At 39.8% G+C, this 27,971-nt stretch overlaps 1 protein-coding gene across 1 annotated transcript; it reads right to left on the reverse strand.

Annotated features, from left to right (window-relative positions):
- On the reverse strand, window positions 1-26,209 carry tbx4 (T-box transcription factor 4). Its single transcript, XM_003453570.5, has 9 exons — window positions 25,915-26,209; window positions 22,080-22,225; window positions 21,826-21,920; window positions 14,182-14,301; window positions 12,930-13,077; window positions 4,747-4,899; window positions 2,683-2,771; window positions 2,310-2,545; window positions 1-2,221 (listed from the first exon to the last, which is right to left on the reverse strand). The coding sequence occupies exons 2-9, from the start codon at window positions 22,221-22,223 to the stop codon at window positions 1,566-1,568; spliced, it is 1,641 nt and encodes a 546-aa protein (XP_003453618.1). The 5' UTR covers window positions 22,224-22,225; window positions 25,915-26,209; the 3' UTR covers window positions 1-1,565.
- Between the last annotated feature and the right edge of the window lie 1,762 nt (window positions 26,210-27,971).

Below are 27,971 nucleotides of genomic sequence, written 5' to 3' on the forward strand. Positions count from 1 at the left end.
AATGTCCAAGTATTCAAAAATGTTATATTGAATTTACATGAAATAAAAGGACAATGTACAAATGTATAACCTATATCATATCGTACAAATAAGCTTTCGTTGGCAATACAAGTTCCGATTTTTACTGAATGCAGTTCTGCTGAGGACGTTCTCTTCCTTGTCCGCTCAGGCTGTTTTATGTTGTGCAGGGATTTTTTTTCCTAGTAAGCAATCTGGGAGTCGGACTGGCGAGGCGTTGTCTTTTCTAGTACTCGTGCTGGCTTAACAACAGCTCTTTAAGCTCCCATCTGGTTCCTCCTGAGCACTCTTTGGTGTTCAGTGTGATTTCGAGTCATCACTTGGAGCCAAACGTTGATGACCCACCACTGCGGTGTTTCCTGAATCTTATACTCGCAACACTTTTCCTTAAGTGCTAGTATCGACAAACATACCTGTAGAAACTTACATATTAACAACTGCCATCATGGTGGATTGTGGTACACCTTTCACTTCATTTAATACCTCTTTATGTATGTACAACAACATGGGGAAAGACTGTCTTGCTAGCTTTCGTGAACTTGGATTTATCTTCCTTATTTTACACTGGATTTAATGCATTCTTACTCTGTAACAACTCTATTTTTGGCACATGTGCATAATTAAAACTCAAAACTAGGGAATAAAATTGGCCATTGTCATTTATTTTGGCGAGCCAATCCCATGTACACCAGTCTGCCACTATAAAAACTACTGATCGACTCATGGTCACCCAACATGGAATGGACCTTTTGTCAAAATGAGAACACGGTGTATGTTGATGTCGTGTTCAAGACTCTGAAATCTCCACGATGAAGCAAAAAGCTAGAGGTGGACTTGAAATGACAGCACAGCTTTGACTCTGATCGACGTCACACACTTGAAGTTGTGCTACAATATGTACTTCTGTCTATCTAGCATTTGATTGGCTCATGGTATGCACAAACACATACCACAGAAGTCATTAAAAAGAAAGATTTGGGACATGACCAGATTGTTTTTTGGGGTCTTTCTATGCATTTTATTGACATGAATTAAAAAAAAAGGAATTACCAGCGACCGTTCTTTATTTTGGGACTGAAAAGCACTCGTGTCTCTCAGACTAAACAGCGCAGCTGTTAACTTCTGTTTATTTCATTTTCTTTGTCCTCCTCCTAAGTGTTTTTTCTGCTAATGCTACCTTGATAGGACAAGACACTGACAACCGTAACACTTTTTGTACCCGTAGCGATCCCTTTGACACACTTCAAGTGCCATTCAAACCAATGATTTGCATTTTAGTGTGACCGAACCGCCTCACTCCACCCGATCACTGGCTTATAGCACATATCCTACACATCTGACTAAGTAAAGAGCAGGTCTGCCACTGTTTGCCACCTACAGCATTGGATGGAATATTGATTCAGTATGAACACATGGGTGTAAAGGATATTGGTTTTCAGTTTGCCTGCAACATGACTGTAGTTCATTAGCATTGCTTGGCACTGGCACCCTGCAGTGGGATTCTGGAAACCTTCATATGAGAAAACTGATGTCTCCAGTGACCGACATTAGCTGTCAGTCCAGTTACTCCCTGTGCTACTCAGCCCCACTTGGTACTGATAAGCTGGCTCCCGGATGGATATTGTACCCTGTGCTGAATAGCTGGAGAAATCTCGGTGAGGTAGGAGTGGTGATCCTGGTTTCCTGTGGTACAGAGGTGGATGACCGGAACTATCTCTGGATCCCGGGAAAGATGGAGAGCTTGATGAAGAAGAGGTTGAAGGTGGTATCACAGGCAGACCTCGCTGGACTGCAGCCGAGTTGTAGACGCCCAAGTCGGCTTGTGGTCGTGACACCACTGATGATGCCGGGTGTGGCACCACAGGCGTGACCGTGGCTGAGTTGGTGAAGTGAGCAGTAAAGGGCTGGTAGGGTACGCCTTCCATGCCGTAGCGAGGGTACGGCTGCACTGTAGCCCACATATTACAATTAATTGAAGGAGAGTTGGTTGGGTCATCTGCATCTGCCGCCCCGGATCCAGACTCTGTTTCCATACCGCCATACATACACGCCTCTCTAGAAGTGATTGCCTCAGTGCGGTATGGATGAGAGAGTAAGGGTGATTCGTAAGAAGGAGGCGACCGAAAGTAATGCTCGTCTGAGACTGCGGTTGATGTCTCCAGGTATGACCGTTTACATCCGAGCTCCAAGTGTCGCCCGTTATCTGCAATGTTGTTACAAAGAAAACTGCAGTTAATGGCAATTGCAGCTAATGGCGTCTGTGACGTTGCACAATTATCAGCAGAACATACCTCTGTGTTTGAAGCAGTGATAAAGAAGATTGGGATCTCTGCTTTGTGGGAAGTGAGTAGAAATGGGATCTTGGGAGTCTGGGTTAGGCAAAGGAACCCCAGTATCATACTGGTAAGAGGACAGTACTTGAGGATGCCCCGCGATAACTCCTGCTCCAAGTTTCCCCGCTAGGTGACTGTGCGTTGAAATGAGCCTTTGGCGAACCATGCTCTTTGAAATCACGGGATACTCTTTCCTGTAGGTGAGTGGAAGTGATAGAGTAGAAGTATATTTAGTTTGCCGTGTATACATACCCTCACTGACAGTTATAGTGTCCTAAATGGATTTATGAGATCAGCTTTACTTTCCTGGTTCCTTTTTCTGTAAACATACCCTTGAAGTCTTGAGACACGCAGATCTCCTTCTTCACTGCCTCGGAATCCTTTTGCAAATGGATTGTTTTCTATTTTCAGCTGAGTGATCTAGGAAAATGAGACCTTAATAAAGCTGTTATTCTGTACAAGTCCCTGCTGATACTGGGCAAGAGCTTTTATAGTAACATTTCCATTTCATCAGTCTATAACTGTGAGCTCTGACCAAGACGGTCTGACTCTACCCTTTAAAAGCAACAAGACTTCACATTACGTATTCATACTTTAATTATAATGAATTAATTGATAAAATTATTAATAATTAGAATCAATTTGTCTTAAAAACTCCCTGAAAAGCAAAATGTTGAAGCAAGAGTAGAGACAGGGACTAGACAGAGATAGTCCCTATATTGGCTTCATTGGCTAAATTCTTCTCATCACATAGAAGGTCTTGGATGATCAGGCCTCATCTTATCTTACAAACCTCACAGTATCTTATAATAGTTAGAGCACTCTCAGACTGCTGATTTACTCGTGGTTGCTGGGGCATGTAGATCGTAGAACAGGAGGCGGGTAGGTGTGTTCACACGTTGGTGCCATACTCTACACCCCTCTGGTACTGTAGCTGTAAACAAAGATTGCTTAGCACAGCAACTATCTGGCATTTTGGCTAAATTAAACTCAAAGACATTTAGGGGATAGCCGGAGGGCAGTACTATTGCCCTCCAGGTGGGTGTGTCCCCATGGATAGGTCTAGGCTGTTGGGAGTCTTTTTCATTCACTGTTAGTTTAGACACCACTTTGGATTAAATGATTAGTTATTATTCATCTCTGGCTCTCTTTCACAGTGTATTATTTTTTTCTCTTTTGGTTCCATCTACCCCAACTGATGCTGAACCCCCCTGAGTCTGATTTTGCAGAAGACTTCTTCCTTCTTCCCGTTCTTCTTCCCACTGTCACCAAGTGCTTGTTTAAAGAGGGTTGTTTAATTGTCTGGGTTATCTCTGTAGTATTGTAGGTTCTTTACCTTCCAACATAAAGTGCCTTGAGGCAATGTCTGTGGTGATTTGGTGCTATCTAAATACAGCTGATAAATGGAAGATTCAGTCACTATTCCTGTCAAGGTTATTCCTAGTGCTTCTGCAGTACTTCCATACTTCCTTCCTCTTGAAAATCACTTCCCGGGAATCCTGTTCAATTCAATTCAATTCAATTTTATTTATATAGCGCCAAATCACAACAAAAGTCGCCTCAAGGCGCTTTATATTGTACAGTAGATAGCACAATAATAAATACAGAGAAAAACCCAACAATCATATGACCCCCTATGAGCAAGCACTTTGGCGACAGTGGGAAGGAAAAACTCCCTTTTAACAGGAAGAAACCTCCAGCAGAACCAGGCTCAGGGAGGGGCGGGGCCATCTGCTGCGACCGGTTGGGGTGAGAGAAGGAAGACAGGATAAAGACATGCTGTGGAAGAGGGACAGAGATTAATAACAGATATGATTCGATGCAGAGAGGTCTATTAACACATGTTCTGACCACTTGCACCAATGTACAGTGAACATGTGCTACAGTTAAGGCTGGTGGTGCTCCTGGCATGGTGTACTGCATTGAGACAATGTAGACACGTTTGCTGAGAACTGATGTTTGTTCTTAGGGTTTTAGAAAGAGAACAGCGGTGAAGACCCTCAACATGAAAGTCAGCTCAGTTTGTCACACAACTCGATTGGTGTGTTAACCAATTTTATCTCCACAGTAAAACTAGAAGTTGCCTGAACAAGATTTGGTGAGTGATCTAAACATAGGAGGAAGCATGAAAACAGCTTTAATTATTTATTACTAGTATTACCTTTAATTAACCAGGAAGTCCCACTGAGATAACCATAGAAACTAAAAACATGATGTTGCATGGTTATGGTTGTTTTTTGGTTTTGATTTTTGCTTTATATGGTCAGGTTATGGTGCTTTTCCTCACACTTCGTTAAAACTCCTGATACCCTCTGAGCACTTAAGAATAGCCTGCCAAATGTGACAGACTATTCTAAACCAGCGCTAATTATTATAGCATATATTCGAGACATACCTTGTGGTTTTGATAAGAGGTTACGGAGATGAAGGCTGTCTCGTGAAAGACATGGGTGCAGTAAGCAGTGTTCTTTGATCCAAAGGCATTGTTCTCATCAGCTTTGACTATGTGTAGCCTGGGCTGGTACTTGTGCATGGAGTTCAAGATGATCTAGCAAGAAAAAAGAAGGCAATAATTTAGTTTCAAAATTACTAAGCATACCTGATGTGAATGGTGACTAGAGGACACACACATCAATCAGCTACAGTACAGCATTAAAACCACAGACGAGTGAATAACACTGATAATCTCTGACTCCGCATCATACCACAGAAACTTCTCAAAACAACACAACCAAGCCAGTGACCCAGTTTCCAAACTTCCTACATGATCCAGTTGAGCATTTGTGTGGACAACTAACTGGATCCATGGAGATCCCACTCTGTAACTCACAAGACTAAACGATGCTGTACACTATGTGTTTCGCGGGCTGAAGGATGAATCCATGTAGATTAACTCAGTTTTTCTCTTATTTGTTTTTCACTGCTAGTTTGGAAAGCTACAGGCTGAACTTAAAGAACGAATCAACATAAAAATGTTTTTAGTCTGCGATAACCAGGGTTTAAAGTTGGCCATGCAGAATCTTCAGTTAATGAGCAATTCAAGCTGATAAATGCAAATTAATGCATATTACTCTTGAATGATTAATAATTTCCGGTAACAGCTTCCACTGCCCACCCTCAACACATCAACTTTTCCTTATACCTGTGTGTAAAATAAAGTGGTGTTTGCTGTATTTCATCATCTTGCTAGCACTACATAAGAGAAAGAAGCAGAAGTTATTTCATTTTGAAAGCAGAAACTTATATAAGAGGGTAATTTCAAATAAGTATCAGCAAATACACAAAATGTTCCTGTGCAGTTTGTCACAAATATGGCTGTTAGCTAATGTGTGGCTGCTATATTTCCCAGAAAGATAAAAAATGTTACTGTCATAATAAGAGATGGAGAAAGATATACTAAAGAGAGGAGGAAGCTAAGAGATCAACATTTAAATCTTAAATATAATTTCCTTATTAATTTTAGAGTTTATAAATCAGATGGTTTGCTTAAATATGTTTTTGTGAAACAAAATGAAAAAGAAATACACAGATTTGTGTTGCTGAAAATAGCAAAAGATAATACTGTACCAGAGGGTTTAGTTAAAGTTTAGTGGAGGCTAAAACGTTAGTTTGCAGTACTGTGAGGAAAATTTGCAGGAATGCAGTATGTTGGAGTGATACAGAGCAGGTTGTGGTATTCGTAGTTGATGATTAGATTCTGAATTCTTCCTTTTTCATTAGCTTTATCGTGTCAGAGGCTGAAAATCTGAGGTAATCCAGAGCAGCAGCACATGCCAACTGATCCTGGAGCTCACAAAAGTCATTATGTGACTTATTTTTGAGCAATGGAAAATAATAAAATTGATAATAGATATAATTTACAGTGCTGTGAAAAAGTGTTTGCCTTCTTCATGATTTCTTAGTGTTTTGTATATTTCTTACACTTAAATGTTTAAGATCATCAATAAATTTTAATCATACGTCCTGAATCTACTGATTAACCACAGTTTTAAGTTCAGTGAAGTTTAGTTTCACTAAAATCAGGCTCGATTACTGCCAGACCTGTTAAATCAGTAGATAGACGAGTCTGACAAAGGGAAGTAGGCTTGTGCCTCAGTCTAAGGGAACAGCTGAGAAGACAAGGTCACTGACATCTGTCAGTCTGAACAGAGTCACAGAGTCATTTCTAAGGCTTTGGGATTCCAGCAAATCACAGTGAGAATCGTTTCTCCAGAGAAAACTGGAAATGCTGGTGAACCATGGGCACATCTAAAGAACTGCAAGCCTCACTCGCCTCAGTTACGGTCAGAGTTTATGATTCAACAGTAAGAAAGAGACTGGACAGTAATGGTGTCCATGGTAGAGTTCAAAGGAGAAAACCACTGCTGACCAAAAAGAGCATCAAAGCTCATCTCACATCTGCCAAAAACATCTTGATGATCCCCAAAAATATTCTGTGGACTTAAACCCATTTGAGATACTTTGGTATGATCTTAAACACTGTTCATGCTTGAAATGCTATAAGTGTAGTTGAATTAAAACAATTCTACAAAGCAGAGCGGGCCACAATCCCCACACATTCATCTGTAAGACTCATTGCAGTTCTTGCTGCCAAGGGTGGCACAACCAGTTATTAGGTTTTTCAAAATGGGCCAGGAAGGTTTGACTAACTTTTTTCCCTTCATACATTAATTCATCACAAATGCATTTTGTATTTACTCAGCTCCCCCTATTAAAAAATGTTTGATAATTTGAAACATGTAAATGTGACAAATATGCAAAAAAGTAAGAAATCAAGCAGGGGAAAATACTTCATCACTACACTGTAAGATTACCAATAATGAACTGGAATGTATATAGTGCCTTTCTAATCAAGTTAATCTCAATTAAAAAACAAGTTTTAACAACAGGTAGAACTTTTCTGACAGCATGAAAACTGGCACTGAAAATAGTCATAATTACAGTTTTAGTTGCAGATGGTCTCTGTGCCCTCAGGGGGTATGTCTAAAGTTTACATAAGCACCAGTGTGACACTGTGTTTGTTGGTTTGTGTGTGTGTGTGTGTGTGTGTGTGTGTTCACAATTCCAAAAGGTTGGGATGCTGTTTTTTTCAAATACAACATAGCAAATGTTTAAACTGAGACATTTTAAAAACTTCATAAAAAATATGAAAACATTTTGAATTTGTCTCAAAAATGTCTAAATTGGGACGGTGGCAGAAAAGGCTGGAAAAGTAAGTGCTGTAGGAACATTCTGCAAATAAATAGTTTAACTGTAACATGATTGGCTATAAAAATGGGAAGCAGTTCGTCACCATCTGCAAAAAACGTCAAATTGTGGAACAATTTTTGAGCAATATTTGGTTTTAGAGGAAGATATATTCCATCCAGAGATCATCTTTTTCAGAAGAGGCCTTGCATATTTCAGCAAGACAATTCTGCATACTGCATCTGTTACAACTTCTCTTCTGAAAACAATTGGAACAACCCAAAATGAAAAATATCACAGAGGAAATCAGAGTGTTGGGCAGCCAGAATCCTCTATCACACAACAGTGGGGATCACTCCTCTCTCCTCTTTTCCCAGATGTTTTTTTTGGACTCTTGTTAAGAGGTACACAGTTGTAAATATTGCACTGTTGCATTAAATTCAAAATGACCTTATTTCTTTTTTTAAATGGTAATTGTTTTTCAGTTTGGACATTTATTATGTTTTTGTGCAAATCAATGCAACTTTTGTCTCACATTTATGTCTTCCTGGAAATATGAAACAATGAATTTCAGACTGTGTAATGTCAGTGTGTAGCAGTTTTAAAATGTTAACAACCTTTCTGGCTGAATGCCCTGCAGGCCAACGTCTCCCTCTCGCTTGTTTAAGTACCAAACATTTCCCACTGAATCTCATGTTAAACTGAACCTTTTAGTTGTAACTAATTAATGAGTGTAAGTAACGAGTTGAATGAGATCTTGGTTTTTCATTTCCATCACAGGTGAGTGTTGCTATGTGCCAGTATATAGCAGGTGGCATGTGTATAGTGTGTGTAGTGTTTACATTGTTAGGTATCTGCAGGTCAGCTCAATAGCATCACTCTTCTCAACACAGCCCAGTGCTGTGCCCAGTGAAGCGTTAGCAACAGTAGGGCAGGGTCAGCGCTAGTCCAGCTCTGTCAGGGCTGATAATCGTCAAGCTATGCACCTCGGCTCCCTTCTTCTTTTGCCAGACACTCTCCTGAGGAGTCTTCACCTCCAGGGAACTCCCAAAGAGAAGCAAAGGTTGAAGAGGGCATGGGGAGCTAGGCTCAGGTTCAACAGTGACCAGCCCCTCGCTCACTTACTTCTGTTGCTGAGGCAGGGTGGAGACAGAGATAAAGCTATTGGCTGATTCACTGGAGGCTGTCCATTGACCTTTGTCTGCTCTGCTGTCTGGCTGCTGTTTGGGGGTGACACTGGAGACTCTTGGGTGACTGAAAGCACTGATCAGGGAAGCCCTCTTAGATCAGTGAGGAGTTAAAGAAATTGCTTTCATCTCAGCTGATTAAAAAATGGGGATTACTTTGATTGAGATGAGTCCTGAAAAGGCAATGACTTATTTTCTGTAGTAAAGTAAATGATTTCATTGGCCAGATTACAGCCAGTGAAATCATTTTAAAATGTTTCTTTCTGTTATTACAACAATGGGTCGGATGGTGTTTGGTGAAATCTGGATTCCTAGAAAACTCAGAGTTAACCCTTAAATATGTTATTTACTATTATTGTTAAGATATCTCTATATTTTTTAAATGAATTGTTGAAAAGCACTTAGACTAGTTATAGATGCACCACAGTTTTTTTGTTGTTGAGGTTTTAAAGGTGCATAAGTGACAGATTAACGTCTGTATCAATGACTGAATGAGAAACGGACTTGTCCTTTTATAATACTTTCCTACACATATACATATTTTTCTTCATGAATGTTTTCTATCCAACATTTACGCACGTTCATACTCTGATGGATACACCGAAGAGCAACTTCATTCATTCCTTAAAAGCATCTTTTGGCTAACAGTAGCTAATCCTGAGTAGCTAGCGTCTGTTTGCTGGCAAGAACAAGCAGATAGTTTCTATTGGTGATGTAGAACAGGATGCATTGCTAAAAGTGGATAGTATTTAAATTAATGTCTGTAACTGGCTGTGACGTCACCGAGTATTTTGTTTTTCAAGGCATGAATTAAAAAAAGAGAAGCTGTGACCTGTGTTGACACCTGACTCATGATGAATTATAACTGGTTAAAGCACTTTGACTGAATCAGAAGCAAAGTGGGGCAAGAACCACTGAGTTAGTAGCTTTTTCCTTTGTGCTATTTTTATTTTAAGTGAAGGAATATTTCTGTTTTACCTTAAATAATTGTCTGTGCACACATGTTCCTGCATAAGGTAGAAGATGTACAAAATCAAGCCCATCCCTGTTTTAAAAAAATCCTCGGACCTACTTTCTTTAGCTTTTTCTACAGGTCACTGGAGCACAGGTTCTACATCTTTAGTGTGATACCTTATTTCTAAACTCTGGTTCCAGCCCTGGATAAAACAGAACATAAAATATTGAGAATATCAAACATTTAGATTAGACTCTAATTTCATTATTATATTATCTAATGAATTTCCAATATGAGAATTTTTCTATTACAATTAATTTACTACTACTAAACTTGTAATTATTGATGCCATACAGTGAAGAACAGTGAGAGCTATGGTCAAAAGTATTGTTTTCACATTATATAAAGAGCATATTTAGGAGTTCTGTCGCTCTACTTCAGGCACTGTTTTACTGCACACCTCCTGGTCTGGGCGTCATCTGGGCCCTGCCTGGCCTCTAACTTGCTCTGTCCTCATTACTCGCCCTTATCACTAGCAAGGCACTCAACTCAATCTGACAGCAGGCCCCGCCACTGATCTGAGAGGTTATGAACCTAATGAGCCCGCCCATTGATGGGATGGCTTCAGACAAGCTATCCCAGGATCCCCCTGGGGAGTGCTGCCACAGTCACACTCTTCACCTCCCTCTGCAGTTCTCTCTCTTACACACTTCATCTCTTCATTCCATCTTTCCATCATGAATCAGCCTGTGAAAAACAGCACGATGATATTGCTGCTCACATATCTATCAGTCAGATATTCAATTCAATTCAGTTTTATTTATACAGCGCCAAATCACAACAACAGTCGCCTCAAGGTGCTTTATACTGTAAGGTAGACCCCACAATAATACATACAGAGAAAAACCCAACAATTATATGACCCCCTATGAGCAAGCACTTTGGGGACAGTGGGAAGGAAAAACTCCCTTTTAACAGGAAGAAACCTCAACATAAACACAAACATTTTCTAAACATAACCAGGCAGTTTTGGTGCATAAATCTCACCAAGATCTGGGCTTGACATCAGCCCACATTCTTTAAAATCCTGCTTTCAGCTGCTTATCCAGGTCCAGGTTGCCATTGTTGCAATGTAAGCAATGACACTCAGGCCTCCCTCTCCCCTACACCTCCCCACCAGCTCTTCTGGCAGGGCACCAAGGTGTTTACTGGCTCAGTGATATTATCTCTCCAGAGTGCCCTGGGCCTAACCCTGGACTTCCTCCCATATCAACAATCCTGAAACACCCAGGAGCCATACAGGATGTTGACCCCGTTTGACATGGAGGAATATTAGCAGGTGTATTCTGGACCCTCTTGAATCCTATCTGTAAAGGAGAGCTCAGATGCCCTTCAGAAGGAGTTCATTTGTGCAGCTTATCTGTCATCTCATACGTTCAGTCTCTATCCACAGCTTGTGAACATAGGTCAGCAGTTTTGCTGTCTTCACCATGATGCTGCTGCAATCTGTCTGTCAGTCTCTCGGTCCTTCCTTTCCTTGTCCTTAAATGCCAGCAGAACCACATCATCAGCAAAATACAGAGAGGAGCATCTGAGACCTCTTAATGTGACACCGTCCACGCCATAGTTGCACCTAGATAGTTAGCCAAATGATGTTTACAGATACACTAAATAGAGGTAGAATGTATAATCAGAGGCAGAGCCTTCAGTTTTCAGGCCCCTCTTCTGTGGAACCAGCTTCCAGTTTGGATTCAGGAGACAGACACTATCTCTACTTTCAAGATTAGGTGTCAAACTTTCCTTTTTGCTAAAGCATATAGTTAGGGCTGGACCAGGTGACCCTGAATCCTCCCTTAGTTATGCTGCAATAGACGTAGGCTGCCGGGGATTCCCATGATGCATTGAGTTTTTCCTTTCCAGTCACCTTTCTCACTCACTATGTGTTAATAGACCTCTCTGCATCGAATCATATCTGTTATTAATCTCTGTCTCTCTTCCACAGCATGTCTTTATCCTGTTCTGCCGGTTTCTTCCTGTTAAAAGTGAGTTTTACCTTCCCACTTTCACCAAAGTGCTTGCCCATCGGGGGTTGTTTGATTGTTAGGGATTTACTTTGAATTATAAAGCCTCTTGAGGCACCTGTTGTTGTGGTTTAGCCCTATATAAATAAAGCTGAATTGAATTAAATAGTATTCATTAATCATTTTTTAGTATAAGCAGTTGCAACTTTACAATAATGTTCATAAATTTGTTTGGAAACAATTGTTTATTATCTTTTATCATTAGCATGTTTCATTATAATTTCATGTTTAGTTAACTGTAAAACACTGTTGACTAAATTTTAACTGACAGTCAGTGATTTAAACACAGTGATTTAAACACAGTGGTCATTTTAAAGTATGAATCTTTCTGTTGTGTAGTGTGTGTTTCACCCTGTTGGCACCAACACTTTGGATCGCTGAACTGATGAGAAAGATTGGCTCTGTGATTGGCTGTGAAATTGACACATCTGTGGCAGAGACGAGGTCATTGAACAAACAGGTAAAGGAGCATCTGCTTTTACAGGATGATGTAAATCTTTCATACCACATTCAATAACAGTCGAGCACATCTGTCTAGGAGAGAATCATCTGTTATGTTAACAGTTTAGTTTAACTCTGCACCGTCACAGCACTTTACACAAACTTTATTGCACTGCTCTGCTGGTTTCACTTCCTTTTATAAATCCTTTTGTTTTCTTGAGTTTTAAATATTTTATGTTCTTATTAATTATGTTTTTATTACTTAAAAATTTTGTTCAAATTCAGACTTGTTTTATTTTATTGTATTTATTTGATTATTTTTTAAAGATATTAAGATATATACCATTTTACTTATTTGACCTATTTTTTAAATGCTGTAACGAAGGAGTTTCTCAACTTTGGGATAAATAAAATATCTTAGCTTTTAGCTTAGCTTATAGTCAGTTCTATACTTGCTATATTAGCAAGCCTGTTTTTTATTTTTTGTAACTCATATTGGAAGTATTGAGCCATCCATTAATGTTATGGGTTTTTTTGAATCCATTTTTAATCTATTGTGAATATTAGTCACCAAGTGTTTTCTAAAGATGGATGGACACAGCATCTCATTCCAAACATGGGATTAACATTTAATTCACATTGCAGTGTTAGACAGCAAAGCATCGCAAAGCGCTACAGCCTCTAAAATCACTAAATGATTCTTTAAACATCCTCCATAACTACTCACATGCCCAAAAGGGTCCAGGTGGTTGTTTGTTAGCTTCAGCTTCTGAAATGACACCAGCTGCCGCATCCAGTGAGCTCCAGTGGCAGGAGAATCAGGGTGCACATAGAGCCTGCCTGGCATCGCCGGCTCAGCCTTCCCAGCCACCATCCTAAAAACAGATTACAAATGGAACAGAGTGCATAGTTGCTTTCAAGAGCCAGTGCTGTTTTTCAGGGACTATGCCAGCTTCTTTAAGTTTAACATGAATGTACAACAGTCTCAAAGCTCTCCACCCTCGCAGCATTAAATCCTTTATACTGAAAAGCAGTGTTCCCTGCTAAAACTTCATTCCTAATTATACTGCTGCAAGGTGTCACTGAGAAACACCAGAACCCACCAACTGCATGCCGTGCCACAAGATCAGAAACAAATGGCTGTAAAACAACTCTGCTTGAAGGTCTGCTTGAATTCTTTTTTTAAGCTTTTCCTGGCAAAACTATTTTGTCTGCCCTCAGTATGAAGGCAGGGCCAGCTATTTTGTTGTGCTAACAGATGGAGGACTATAATGTCATCAACTCCAGATACAAAATCAGCTGGAGAAACAGTCAAACTTGGGAGGTTTTTCTCTTTTCTTTATAAATATTTTGCAATTGCCCTGCAGTAAGGAGGTGCTGCTGGTGAGGAGCCACAGTAACAGTTACCTGCTTAGGTCACTCCAAATGTTCTGCTCTTTCAGAATATTTGAAACAAACCAGCAGCTGTTCCTCTTTCAGTTTCTTCTTTTCTGGGTTAAATAAGGAATTAGAAGAATTGTAGTGGATGTCATACATTTTTGGGAATGGACAGACTTCTCTGAGGAGTGCTTCTTCTGGAGGGGTACTATTTATTTACAGATTATTACTATGTTTAATGAAGGAAGCCATGCTCAGAAAATAGAATGTACTCCACATTATTTGTAACTTTTTAACAGGAAAGGTATTAGTATAATGATGACAATAACAAGTGCCCACACACACACACACACACACACACACACACACACACACACACACACAGTGAGATGAACTGGGGCCAATCAAACGTTGCTGGTGAAGTGACATGGTTGTTTGCTCAGCAACTGTAATGTGATTACTTAATTTAGGAACAGTAATGCATTACATCAGTGGAGCCAAGCCTACCAAGTACTTCTGGCAGAGACCTGGAGCAGCCCTACACACACACACACACACACACACACACACACACACCTCATCTTGTGTCCTTTAAAACTCACCACTTGTTGTCACAGAATTTGTAGCGGTGGTCGTCAGCCGGGACAATGTCAATAAGTAGGATGTATTTGGTTTTGGGATTCATCCCAGTCATTTTGACCTTGTAGCTAGGAAACATCCTCCTGTTGAAGAACCCAAAGGAAAACTGTTAGACACACACTCTATGTTTCTTCAACAACATGAAATATTCCCAGAAAAGCTGATCTCAGCTACTGCCACACAAATTAGCTCTTAATTGGCCTCAATATGGACAGAACTGTCCACCCTCGGCTTTAAAATTAATGAGCTTAAGCACTGTCTGCACAGTGCATAAATATATCAAGTCAGTGATTAGGAATTCTTTCAAAGGACACAAGTTTGGATTATGTTATCTGTACATGATGTCATACTCCAGAGAAGGCAACAAATTTCAATGGTAGCGCTCTGCACTGGTTTTCTTCATAAGAAAGGATCTCGTAGGCCATTAAAAAAAATTTAGCTTGTAGGAAGAGACCAGTATCGATACTGGTGCAGTTGAAGATCTGATTTGCTCCATGGCAGCAGCTTAGCGATTTTCCTGAGGGAACTGGAAGAGCCAGGACCCACAGAGACCACAGGATTTGAGATACAGACAGTTGCCATCTTGGACGTTTGAAATAAACTCTACCTGAATGTTACGTTAATGAAACCTTCCTGTCAGCAGAAAACTACATCAAACGCATTACAAATCCAGCATTTATTTGACAAACCTCTGCTTAAGATAGTCCTGTCTGTGAAAGCAAAAGAAAAATGGCCTGGTAACAATTTGTGAGATGTCACTGAAAGCATGGGAACATGCTTGATCTTTTAAATGTCTCAAATATGTTAATATAGCAGCCAAGGCTATAAAGCACATGAGGGGAGCTACCTTTTGTGACCTCTTCTGGGAAACCAAAAACTTTTTCATCCCATCTGTGCCAAAGGAAATTTTGCAAAAGCCTCTGCAGTCTCTTATAAAGCCTTAAGTGGTTTTTAATGGCACCCCAGATTGGACAGAAGATTAGACAGCTGGCCTGTCACTGGTAAGAGGCAATGGTCAAAAAGGCCTGGAGTTTATCTGCTGGTGTTGCCCATGGTGACATAGTCAAACACTGTAATGGACAACCTCACGTGTTTTTCTGGGAGGACTGCAAGGCATCAAAACCTCTGTCTGCGTACTGGCTGCTCCGAATGGTGCAAATGCCCATCTTCAAAAGTTCATAGTGCTGATCGTGTTACTGTAAATACTCCATCACGTAAGATGAAGGGGGCGGCGGGGGATTGAGAGCAGGTAATTTAAATCTCTTTCCCAGGCTTCAAATCCAATCAGTAGGAGAGATCAGTCCTGCTATCATCCTCACTGAAAGACGGGTTAATCTTAGAAGAACATTCAAAACAGACCTCTGCTCATCTCTGGCTCCGCTCGCAACACACAGTCGGAGCAGTCGGAGGCCTGTGTCAACACATGTGGCCCTCGGATTTGTATAATATGACCATAACTATCTCACGGCTCACTCTGCTGGGGGATCTTTATCCAGTCTTGAGCAAGTAAATGTAGAAGTTGTAATGAATAGCTGAGTGACATCACACTCTGTGTTTACATTGGTTCCCTACAAGCATCGCTTTCACTGTGCAACTGTGTCCTGTGAGCAGGTACTAAATTATCCAGGAAAATTAGGCTCAACTGAATAACCAAATAATAACCCCCCACATAAGAAGCGAGCTACCGGTAACTTTCCCCTGGGAGCTGAAATGACATCTAGTGGGAGAACCAGATTAACTGGAAGGAAAAGAGAGGAGAAAAACAATGAATATAAAACCATTGTTTGAAAAACAGAGGCAAACAGTACGTCAAGATATATATATGTTCACCTCTTTAATGATTTTCCTCATTATTCAGATTGTTCAGAGTTGAGCTTTAGGGTTGTGTATATATATATATATATATATATATATATATATACATATATATATATATATGTATACATATATATATATATTTATTTAATTAGCTGGGGGCACTTGGGCTTGAAATATTTCATAACCTATTTCACTTAAAGGACATATGGATATGTAGTTGAGAAATTTACAAAATACATTTTTAATAACAATTAAAATTTGAATAATTACAGAATAAATTAACAGCAGTATGTGGTTTGAAAAGTGGCAGACTTAAATGTTCTGGGAAGTTTGTATATATGTGAAATGAGCAAAATGACAATCAGTGAGTGAAAGATCGCAAATTAAAATTAAATTTACTAGCTTGTGGTGAAAACTAGGGTGGGAACCCAACAGTAACACTAATGCTAATCACACTAATATAAATATTAAATACAAACAGGTGGTTACCCAACAGCTGTCTTCAAGGAAAGGATAATTAATAAATGCCTTTAGGCATTTTAGTGGAAAGAAAGCAGGTATTATTTTTTTAATAAGTCACTTCAGAGTATTTTAGGGGATGTTGTAATTATTCGATATTATTAAGGGAGCAGTGTGTATTATAAAATATCTTTACCTCCTAAATAGTACAAGTTGTTTGTCCTTTCCTTTAAAATTGTTTACTCCCTTGTTCTACTGTAGCATCATAAAGTACCATTGGGAACTACTTTAGATAATTAAATCCTATTTTTGTTAAAACATGGACAGTAAATATTGCGATATGGGTTATTGACTTGTTATAAAGTGCGACCAAAATATCTGTGTTTGCTGCTGGTGCACAAGTAACGTATGACAAGATGAGGTGATTCATTATACTGTATTACTGCATTATACTGCAGTATCAATATTTTGTCCCGCCCCTATTTTAAGTCTAATGTATTAAAACGCTGAATTAAATCGAGCCGGGATAACTGCTTTTCAAAGACAACATGAAGGGATACGTATACATTCAGCAGTGTGACTAAGTGAGTGAACTTAAGGGGGGGCATGAGAAATGGAAGTCAGTGAGTGTGTGTATGATATCAGTGTCAGGGTGTGTGTGTTTCTGTGTCCAGCCAGCTGTTTCTCTTAACAATCCCACATGTTTAGGCCCTCCAATGATCCATTCCTTCTCTGGGAATCTGCAGTACTACAGCGAGATCAAAAGAAGTGTTGAGGGTAAGGGGGGGTGGGATGAGGATGATGAAGCGCTACAGGCTAGTAGACTAAGGCCTGTTGTGGGCGCCGGGTTCCTCTTATCAAACTGCTCCTGCTCACTTGACGGGCTGTGTACAAAGAGGCAGAGTGAGGCAAGAGCTGCGGTGGGTGCTTTGAAGAAGGAGGATTACACCTGGACAATGACACTCATCATAACAAGTCTTCTAGACTCAGCTAGGACTGAGCTAGTTTCATCTTGGAGTGTTTGGGAAATATGGGATCCTTATGGTTCATCTGCATCTGTCCTGACTCCCCTCCCATCTCTGCACTGACCCGCTTCACATTTTATAACAGTAGATTTCTGACTTTTTAAAACCAGGGCACCCTGGCATGCCCTTTATGACTTATATCTCTATATATGTGTGTGTGTATGTATATATATATATATATATCTGACAAAACTGGAGAAATTCAAACTGTCCATAGCTTAAATACACATAACACTCACATTTTATTATGAATGTTTTTTTTCTTCCCTCACCATCACATCACGTTACCTCATTCTGGTAACATCAGAATTCTGCAAATTTATGGAGCCATATCATCTTTATTGGTTATGTTCCCATTTTAAAGGGTTTATTTGTGATTAAGGTCAGTTTAATTAAAACTGTCAGTTGTTCTTGATTCCTGATTTTCACCAGTTCTTAATAAAGTCAAAAAATAAGGAGGAAAACAAAAAATAAATAAAAACAACAACAACAACAAAAACGTCTAATTTGAAGCCACAAGCAGACTCTCCTGTTTAGAGGGAGTTCACAGGTAGAAGCTAAAAGGTTCCAAAGTCTGTCTTTTGCTCTATTGTTCCAACTCGATCACAACTGAACCTATGATGTAATCTGAATGATGACATAGTTGGTATAAAGTGCACCCTTAACTGTATTTATACTGGCAATTCTTTTGAAGTGACCATTCAAACATAGAAAATGAGAACTGTTTTATTTTATGCATGACAAACGATAGTAGAATACCAGAAAACAGACGTGTCAGAATGCTTGAAATCACCTCTGTGCTGGTCCAAATGTCTCTTGGACCACGTTTTTAAACATGTTCAAAACAGTACTATATGACTGTGGTCGGTAATAAAGTTAGATGCCTGAAAAACCTGTGCATATGTTTACATTCATTCAATGTGATTCAATCAGTGATTCAGAAAATCACCTTTCCAATTAGATCTGAACACGATTGGCTTTCCTTAAACTTTACATTTAGTTGGGTTAGGATATTAGCCAACGACAACCATTTTTACAGAGGGATGCCAACGTTATGTTATTTGGAGACTACAACACCTTCAACAGATATATGGAGATCACTTTTATTTTTATTGTACAAAAGAACAAGAGTGCGGTGGTAAAGCTCAAACTGCATCCAGAGCAAAAATCACATTATGCTGCTAACAGAAGTTCTGCTCTTTGCTAGCACCTCCACAGATAGCATGCTAACACTAAGCTAGCCGAGAACCCAGAGCTGAGTGTATGCAGACCCCGGCTCAGCAGCCAGAGCCTGAACTTCAACGGGTAACAAAAGCAGTAATGAGTAGTCAAGCTTAAAGCCTCCCTTTGTACTGGTTCATGTTTCTGAAGTAATAACAGTGGGGATCACTTTGAATTCTCTCTGGGCTGCTTTTCATTTTTGCTGTGTGTCGTCTCTTCATACGGATCAACTAAAAGAAAGATTGGATGTGTGCCTTCATTAGGACAGGGACTTGTGTTGGTGTGTGCGGCTGCCAGAGGTGGGTAGTAACTAATTACATTTACTCAGTTACATTTACTTGAGTAATATTATTATGAAGTATCACTACTCTTACTTGAGAAAAAATTCTGGCTACTGTACTCAGTGTGAGTAACTTAAGTGAATGAGTAATAAACACGTTTTAACCCAAAATCCATGAGACACAGACACAGACATGCAGTTTATGTCAAAGTGAGACTTCTTCTTTGTTGTTTTAATGTTATTCTATCTGCTGAGCCTGTTGGGCCATTTGGAGAAGTAAAGTTACACCATATATGTCACTGCAAGCACTTTACCCTATTCTAACATATATTTATATTACCTTCTCTAAATATTAGTTTAATAATGATTTGGAAAAATGTTTCTTCTGCTTAGATTTATTATTTTGTAATCATGTTTTTTATATGTAGTTTTTTTTTTCCAAATACAAAAATTTGCACTAAAATTTATATTTTTGTGTCTGATTATCTCATTTTTAAGCATTAAATCAGATGTTATGATCAGGTACTAAGTATCCTTTTTCACTAAATACTTTGTTACTCTTCCTTGAATAATTTCTTGGATGGCTACTTTTTACTTTTACTTGAGTAAAACTATGTTGAGGTAGTGCTTGAGTACAATTTTTGGCTCGTCTACCTCTGGCGACTGTAGTCTAAGAGTCATGTGATTAACCAGTAATTATGAGACAGTATTTCATGTCATTTTATCGATATTGCTTTTTTTGTGCAAAGCACTACAGTAAATAAAGCAAGAGCCATATACACAAGAACAAACCTGCAGTTGGTGTATAACTGCTGTCCAACCAATCAGTCTGGACAGCATTTAGATGGATTTCCATTCAGTTTAGCTCTACAGAAATGCACCTACCCGTGTGGCAGCCATCACATCACCCAGAATGACTTTAATGGTCTTAGTTTATCCAGTAGTTTGGTTTACAACTAAATTCCCTTTATAGCATTTTCAGACTTGGCTGAACTATTTATTTAGTGCAAATGAATATTAGCATTCTAACACTGCTTTCTAAGATGGTTGACTTTACTTGCTATGAATCATTTTTTAGCGTCATCATTAGGAGCTTACAGTCATGCTAGCTACTCTTTGAAGCTGCACTCACCCTAAAGAATAAGAAAAGACTGGTGTGTGAGCCTCAGACGCATTCAGATGATGCATTCTTTCCTTACAACATAATTCCAAGAACTAATATCTGTCTCTTTTGTTATTTGCTGAGTGTTTGTTTTTTAATGTGTGGCCATAATGCAAATCAATTTCCCACTGGGGACAATAAAGTTACCATTGACCATGGTATCTAGGCTGTAACCTGCCTCTTTTCGTCTTTCATTTCTTTTCTATCTACATGTATTTATGACCTCAATAAATGTAATAAATAAGTCTTTTGAGAAATTTCTCCAAATTAGTAGACAAACGCTCACTGTTGTGATGTTTTTGTCTCTCTGATACACTTTGAGATAATAAAAAATTAATAAAAATAAAGCAGGGATTGTGTCTGCAGTAATGCCTGGTTCTCACTCTTGGCTGTATTTTTATTGTCTGTTCAAACGACACATTAAATACAATGTTCTGCTGCTTCGCTGGTCTACTGCCAAGTGTTTCTTGCTGCAGTATGATTAAAATACCTGCTACCACGATGAGACAGTGAGCACTACATGCACTACTCATAACGTGCTTAAATAATTCAGTGTGGTGTCGATATCATTTTCAGATCTGTTGCTTGTAAGCGATGAAGCCAATTTTTTGGCGACCTTTAGCGCGCCCGCTGCAGACTGACTGCAGGTAAACTCAGATAGGTCTTCCAGCACAGCTGCACAGCTACACCACTGTACAGCCCTTCAAAGGGCTTTAAGGATTCAGAGCCTACTTTATCAGCTGGACAAGGAAAAGCCCATCTCTTACGGTTATACAGCATTAAGGAAAAAATGTGGTGACCTTTTACATTTTTCGCTGAGGAAAAAAACATCCCGTGAGGAATGAGAGGCGGAGGTCAGTTTGAGAGTGTATTCATTCTCTGGTTAATGTCCAACAGCCTCACTATCTAATCCTCAGGTCGCATTAAATCCAACAAGCCGAGCAGTCATTTGTGTTTTCAATTATGCCGTCGCTGCAGCAGGAACTTTCTGTCTCTTCCTGAAAGACAAAATCATAACTGCTGTATGTTACTATGAGCTGTCTAAACAGATGATCCCAGAAAGATATGATACTCATCTTGCATAATGAATCCATCACTAGAAAATCACTTTGCCTGCAGTTTTCCAGAAAACTGTGCATGTTTTCACTCTGAAGGGTATCGCTACGTTTCAATATGTTACATAAATAACAAAGGTTACTGTTGACGGGGAGATTCAAATCAGGTGAAAAACCTTTTCAGGCTACTCTTTGTGTTTCATAAACTCCACCATAAATCCTGCAATGCAGTACGTTAATGTAACAACAGCAGAAAATACATTTACTGTAGAGATTTAAGCAGATGTTTAATATTTCTTCTTTCACTCCACGTCTGAACAAACTGTTTATTCCAGTGCTCATACCTGACAGCAGACACTGGCTGGTTCACGTGTTCCAATATCCAAACAAAAATGCAGTAATACAAGGGACCGAAAAAACCACGAGAAATTGCAGATTTTCTTAGATTACATTTTGAATGTATCTCTTTTGAAGTATTTTTACAGCAGAGTATTTACTCTGCTGTAAAATGGAAATACTACTGCACACATGAACTCAAACATTTCTTTTAATTTTTTTATGATTCATCAGAAACATGCCTCACTCACCTCCCCGCTTTAGTAATGATCATCTCAGTGCCGGCCTCGTGGAACTTCTTCCACAGCTCCCTCTCGTGAAGGACGACCTTAATGTTCTCAATGTTCTGAAGGAAGAGTCACAGTTACAATCAAAACAACTCAGACCATCCAAGAAAATACAAAATAGTTGCATATAAACACCAAATGGAGCTATTTATAAATCAGCCTAAAGCGTACTATTTAACAGTCCATCCAGAAGATGCAAGATTGCCCTCCGTGCGTACCTGGTCGGGCTCGGTGGAGCTGGGAACGGTGGGAGCTGTGGACAGGCCCAGTCGCGACTGGTCTGGAAGCAGATCCGTCTCCCCGCCGGTCTGGAGCCGGCTCACATGTTCGTCCGTCACAGCTGAAGCTTTCTCCTGAAGCATCGCTGCAGGATTAGAAGAATACCCAGCTGTCAGATTTATCAGTGAGCAGCAGTGAAAGCTGAGGGGAACTGCCACTGTGTGTCAGACCTGGCACAGGACATTTTCCAGATGTAATGCAGCCTCATGTCATATACTTTACAATATACAGTTTATAAAGTATACTCCTATATATATTCTATGACTGTGGAACAGTATTGGCCTTAAATCAGTGGTGCCAAGAACTTTATTAAGCTATGATCATTTTTTGCTATGTAATGATTAATGTGGAAGCAAAACGTTTATTTCAAAGTTTTTGTTTTTCATTAAATGTTTTAAACACTAGTTTTTATTAATTTTCTAACTTAAAAAATGATCTGAAATAAAACAATTCTACCTTTTATTCAACAACAATTCTTTTTGCCACACCTTTTTTTTTTTTTACACAAATGTAACAGATTGCACGTCAGTGTGAGTGCAGATCAAATGTTTTGCGACTGTGAGCCTGCACAGCTGCGGGCCATTATCTTACATATTTAGGTTTTTGAATTTAAATATGAATTTCTAAGATTTAACTGGAGTGTGTAAAACTTCACCCTTCTCCAAAATAAAAACTTCCAGCTAAGCTTTTGTAGTATGAAGTCAGGTTTCCATTACAAACCGCACACTTTTTGCCAATGAAAGATTTTCTATTTGAATGACATTTTTAGACCCAATTGAAGCATTTTTGAAAAAGTGAATGCTATAAATATACAATGACTTTTTTTCTTGCTTTAGTTGTATCAGCCTTTATTTTTGTAGTGGAAATCTTTGGTTTGGGCTGGGTGTGCAGGTACCACTGGCTGCTGTTGTTCATATATTCTGTCAAATTTTCTATGGAGGAAACCTGAGCCAAGTAGTGGTTTAATACTGGGCATACAAACAGAGAGAGAAAAACTTGAAAATATTCAAGTGGCACAACAGAGGAATGAGGTTTCAATATTTCTCTTCTCTCCTCACACACTGTTTGCTTTTAAGTAGATATGAACAATGCATAAGCACATTTTTCCATCTGAAGGCAAACATTTTTCTATTAGCTGAGGGTCACAAAACTCTCTGTGCTTCTTACTGCTCCATTTCATCCATTAATCTAGAGAACGCCAGCACCTGATGACCATCTCATGTGAACCTCGGCCCGTAGAGACTTAAACATGTTTAGCTCCATGACAGCCAGTCAGCAAGCTCAGACTTTATTAAAGATTTGTGCACGAGACTCCACAAAAGGGTCAAAGTCTCAGCAGTAAATTAGGCTGACACACTGTACAGTGAACATCGCTGCAGTAAAAATACAGCTGAGAGTGCAGCTCTGAAAGGCTGAAATCTTAATTTCGATTTGAAACACAGAACTGCTAACAGAAAAAAATCAAGTCAAAGTAATACACAGTTAAAATGGGAAACTCATCCTTGTCATTATTATTTTGTCCTGCCTGTCACACGTACAGAGTCACTGCGGCTGTTCCTGCCTCAAACCTCGATGCAGCTCTCTGTGTGCTTGGTACTGCAAGTTTGAACTATTACTTCTGCTTCAAATACTTCGGTTTAACTCAAAAGTTTCCTTCCACAAAGTTAGACGAAGTGGGATTTTCTAACTACGGTTTAGTTGTCAGATCATTTTTAATGGTTGGAAATAATTCTGTACTTCTGTAAGGCAAAAGCTGCTCAGAGTGTGCTAGTGTGAAACCTGTTGCTGCGGTCTCCTAGCCTCAGGGCTGCACACTGTGGACGTGAGCCTGTAAACATAGAGAAACCACTCTCTTAGCCATGAAACTGGAGAGGTGGCATCAGTGTAAACTGATGGAGACCTTTGTGAAAGGTAATAAAGATAAGATCTGACGAAGAAACAGCTACAGAGCTTTTTTTTTTTCTTTTTTTTGTACAGTGTGAATCTAGGCCTTTCACTAGTTCTGTTTAACTGATGAGCACAAGCCAACAGCACATGCATGAGCCTGTTTCTGTCTCACACACGACATCCAATCTGAGCACTATTCCAGGACATATTTCTGCACGTTATAACATTTCGATAGACTGTAAATAAATACATGAAAACAAATCCATGGCATCAAATATGTTTTCAGCATCTAAAGGTTTTATTTAAACATGTAAATCCTGAAGGGAGTCTGGTTTGTTCCTGCTGCTTACAGGGAGAAATGTTTGCTCTAAATGAATCTGCTTGGAAAATATTATAGTGCACTCAAAGACAAAGTAATGGCTGTGCAGCAAAGCAAGCAAGAAACCGGGGAAACAAACTACACACAAATACAGATGAGCTGCTCATTTAACTGCAAAGCTTCACTTTTACTTGACTTGCAAGCAGGAAAACTGTTTGGCCAAAGGCCTCACAGAAGAAAGTCGTGAAACTTGGCAGCCATCTTAAAGCACCAATCATTTTGAACCTTTACATTTTGAAATTCTTCATTTCAGTGGTCACTGGGACATGAAAATATCATGCAGAAAATCACAGGTCAAATCTGATTTTTAAAAAAACAATTAAAGGTTCTCCCACAAAATAAGGTTTTCAATGTTCCCCCGTGGGAAACTGCAACAACCGTCTATGCTGGTGTGGCGTTCTCTGACACATTTAACTTCTAGATCCATGTCTCCTGTTCGTGATGCCCACGCTATAGCCAGCATCAGTGGGCCTGTTGTTCAAATATTTTCCAGAGGTCTGCAGAAAGACGGCAGAGTTTGAAGTAGCAAATACCAAAAGCCTAAGACACTAAAAACAATGCGTGTGTGTGTGTGGAGATGTGTTAACTGTGTGAGGCAGATGTAAGACATTTCAATCTGCCGCCATTTTGTGTCAACAGCTCTGAACCATGAAGGCCTGGGCATCAGTGCTCAACACATCCTTCTCAATAACAAACAGCCTTATGTACAAAAAACACCTTCCACTGCTCTAATCAGCTGACAGCATTTAAACCTCAATGCAAACAAACAAAAACTCCTCAAAATAAAATAAGGAAACACTGTTGTATGAAAACAATAAAGCAATTTTCTGGCTTTTAGTCCATGTCATTTTTTAGTATGAAATGCAATGATCACAGCAGCTTGTATACTTCTTATTAAAGCTGGGCTTCCAGCCCTGTTCCTAATAATATTTTAAAACAATCAAAAAACTGAACACGAAAATCTTTCAAACCATTCAACACAAATATTATAAAATATATGAAGTGAACCATGGATTTTGAAATATTTTAAATAGCAGTATCATTAACTAATTACTTTTAAGCTGGTGTGTGAAAACTTCCAAGCACAGGCCAGTGTTTGTAAATAAAATGTGAAAGTCGGGTTTCTTAATAATGTTAAAGTAATAACAATAATAATAATAATAATAATGATAATAATAGTAGCTTTTTTAAAAAAAACACAGCATGCACATGTTCTGAAATAAATAAATATCAATAAAAACAAGTAAATAAAGATAGAAATAAAAAGCTAGACTTGCTCATCCCAGTTCTCATTCAGTCTGGCTCTCTCTCTGTCTCTCTCTCCCTGACTGTCAGTTTCAGCGCTTCCCTGTCAGATTGCTCTGTGGATTGAGTACAGTGGGTTAATTACAGTGGGTTGATTCTCCCACAGAGTATCACACTCTGGATGACACAGCCTTGCTCTCCTCTCTTTAACAGACAGCACTATTTACAAGTCGGTCGGCAGCGCGGACGCGTCTCTACTGTACCTCACGCAGTCTGCTATCATCTGCTTAAATCCATCTCCGCGCACAGCAGCTCGGTCCTCGGCCTGCAAACAGCAGGGTTCCTCCCCTTCCCACCGCGGCTGCACGTGCTTTTGGAAGATAACTGCTCGTCTCGAGCGCTGTCCCGACGGCTGCAGCGGCGGCGGCTGTCCGCTGGGAAGTGCCGGTCGGTTCGGCTGCCTTAGTGCCTTTCAGCTTCTCTATCGACAAGCCGCGTTCTGCGCCTGTGCAGTGCGCACTTTGAGCTCTGAGGGGGGATCTCAGTGGGTTATTTTCTTGGAAACACACACACACACACACGCACACGCACACACACACTGCAACAAGAGCTTTGCTACATTGCTACACGCAGTTGCTCAGTCCCCCTCGGTGTGTGAAAGCAGCAGGGAGAAAGTGATTCGTTCCCCACTGCTCCACTCACCGGGTGTAGAAACGGTGCCCTCCTCTGAGCCTTGGTATCTTGGTAGCATTCCCAACACCACTAGACTATAATGTGCGTTATTATTATTGCGTTTTCATTTGGATGCATGTAATTATCTGGTAATTGCTGTATCAATATCATCATGCTGTATCAACACTCGTCATTGCCTCGGGTCACCAGGCCGGACTGAACCTATACTGACTAAAGTGAGGCTTTAATGTAAAACCAAGTACAACCAGTGAGCAAGACAATATTCATAAAATATTCTAGAAGCTAACCCCAGCCTTCACTCGCCTCCACAGGGCTTGGTGGGTGATCCTGACTCCCCGTCCACGATAACCTACCTCATGAACCAGGGTAGCCCCCAAAACACTGTTCCCCACCCGACATGAAGCCACGAAAATTATTCAAAATACATTTTAATAACTTGTGCATCTAACCACCAATATAGAGCTTTGTAACATACGACGGAATATCACACTGAAAACAGCGAGCTGTGTGCGACAGTAGCACATTGTCAAGGCCGCGGTGGATTTCTATAAACAGCCTCATAGCGGTTTAATAGAGCGCTCGCACTACTTGTGCCACTGCAGACATTGTTATTAATATGTCACTTGCAATGGGCAAATATGCACTGGCCCAAACCAGCGATTACCTATTAGGAATCCTGGATTATTTATAACATTTAATTATTTATTTTGATCAGCATGTATATAATAAACGCCGAATGAATGTTTTATCGAGACCACAAGTAGATCCTGCCTACTCAAATAACTGATAAGACATTTTGAAAGAAAAGAAAATCCTGGTAAATTCTACGTTTAACAAGTTTAAATACATGGATTAAATTAAATAAAAAATAAAAACTTTACGCATTAAATGGGTTTAAATGATTCTTCCATCTCCATAAAGACCCGAATGTAAAACCACTTGAGAATAATGTTTAGGAAAATGAGGTAGTGTTGAGAGCCGTTTTGTCAGTGTGTGTGTGTGTGTGTGTGTGTGTGTGTGTGTGGTAATAACCCAGCAGCAGCAGGCTGCAGGCTTCTGCACACTGCCACATGCAGCAGGGCTGACGCGGAGGCCGCGCTGGGTCTGCAGGTGAAATATACGCTGTGGTTTGGCGTTAAATGAAGCGTGAATCTGCAGCGCGTCTATAAATCAGATGCCAGCGTGACTTATATATCTGCTTGGTGACACGAGCGCATGAACGGCCCCGGTTGTCACTCAGCTGTGTGTGTGTTTGCAGCTCTGCTCCGCTGCCTTTCCAAGCAGGCTGATAGCGCTGCTGACAGACTTTCTCCAACTCCTGAAGAGCGGAGAGTGAGCGGCTTTATTCTCCAACCTCAAACTATTAACTTGACGCACATTCTCACCCTGCCTCACTCACACTATAAACACCACAGTTTATGCTCAATTTAACCCAAATAAATACATTTCTCTGTCTTTTTATTTTTTACCTTGTACCTTGAGTTTGCTGGCTCATTAAACTATCAGAAGTAAAAGAAACGCCCAAGAAGTGTTTGGCTGTCTCCACCACAGAAACTGCAAAAGCCTTCATTACGATGTAGCTGCGATTATCTCCGCATACGCCCTTATTGTGTCACAGCCAATTAGC

This window comes from Oreochromis niloticus, linkage group LG14, assembly GCF_001858045.2.
Source record: "Oreochromis niloticus isolate F11D_XX linkage group LG14, O_niloticus_UMD_NMBU, whole genome shotgun sequence".
Lineage (NCBI taxonomy): Eukaryota > Metazoa > Chordata > Actinopteri > Cichliformes > Cichlidae > Oreochromis > Oreochromis niloticus.

Excerpts from the sequence above, each read along its gene's own strand:
- tbx4 (XM_003453570.5), bottom strand. The coding sequence starts at position 22,223 with ATGCTTCAGGAGAAAGCTTCAGCTGTGACGGACGAACATGTGAGCCGG. Across the intron at positions 14,302-21,825 it reads ATCATTACTAAAGCGGGGAG|GAGGATGTTTCCTAGCTACA; the intron begins GTGAGTGAGGCA and ends GTTCTTCAACAG. Across the intron at positions 2,772-4,746 it reads CCTCTTATCAAAACCACAAG|ATCACTCAGCTGAAAATAGA; the intron begins GTATGTCTCGAA and ends TCATTTTCCTAG.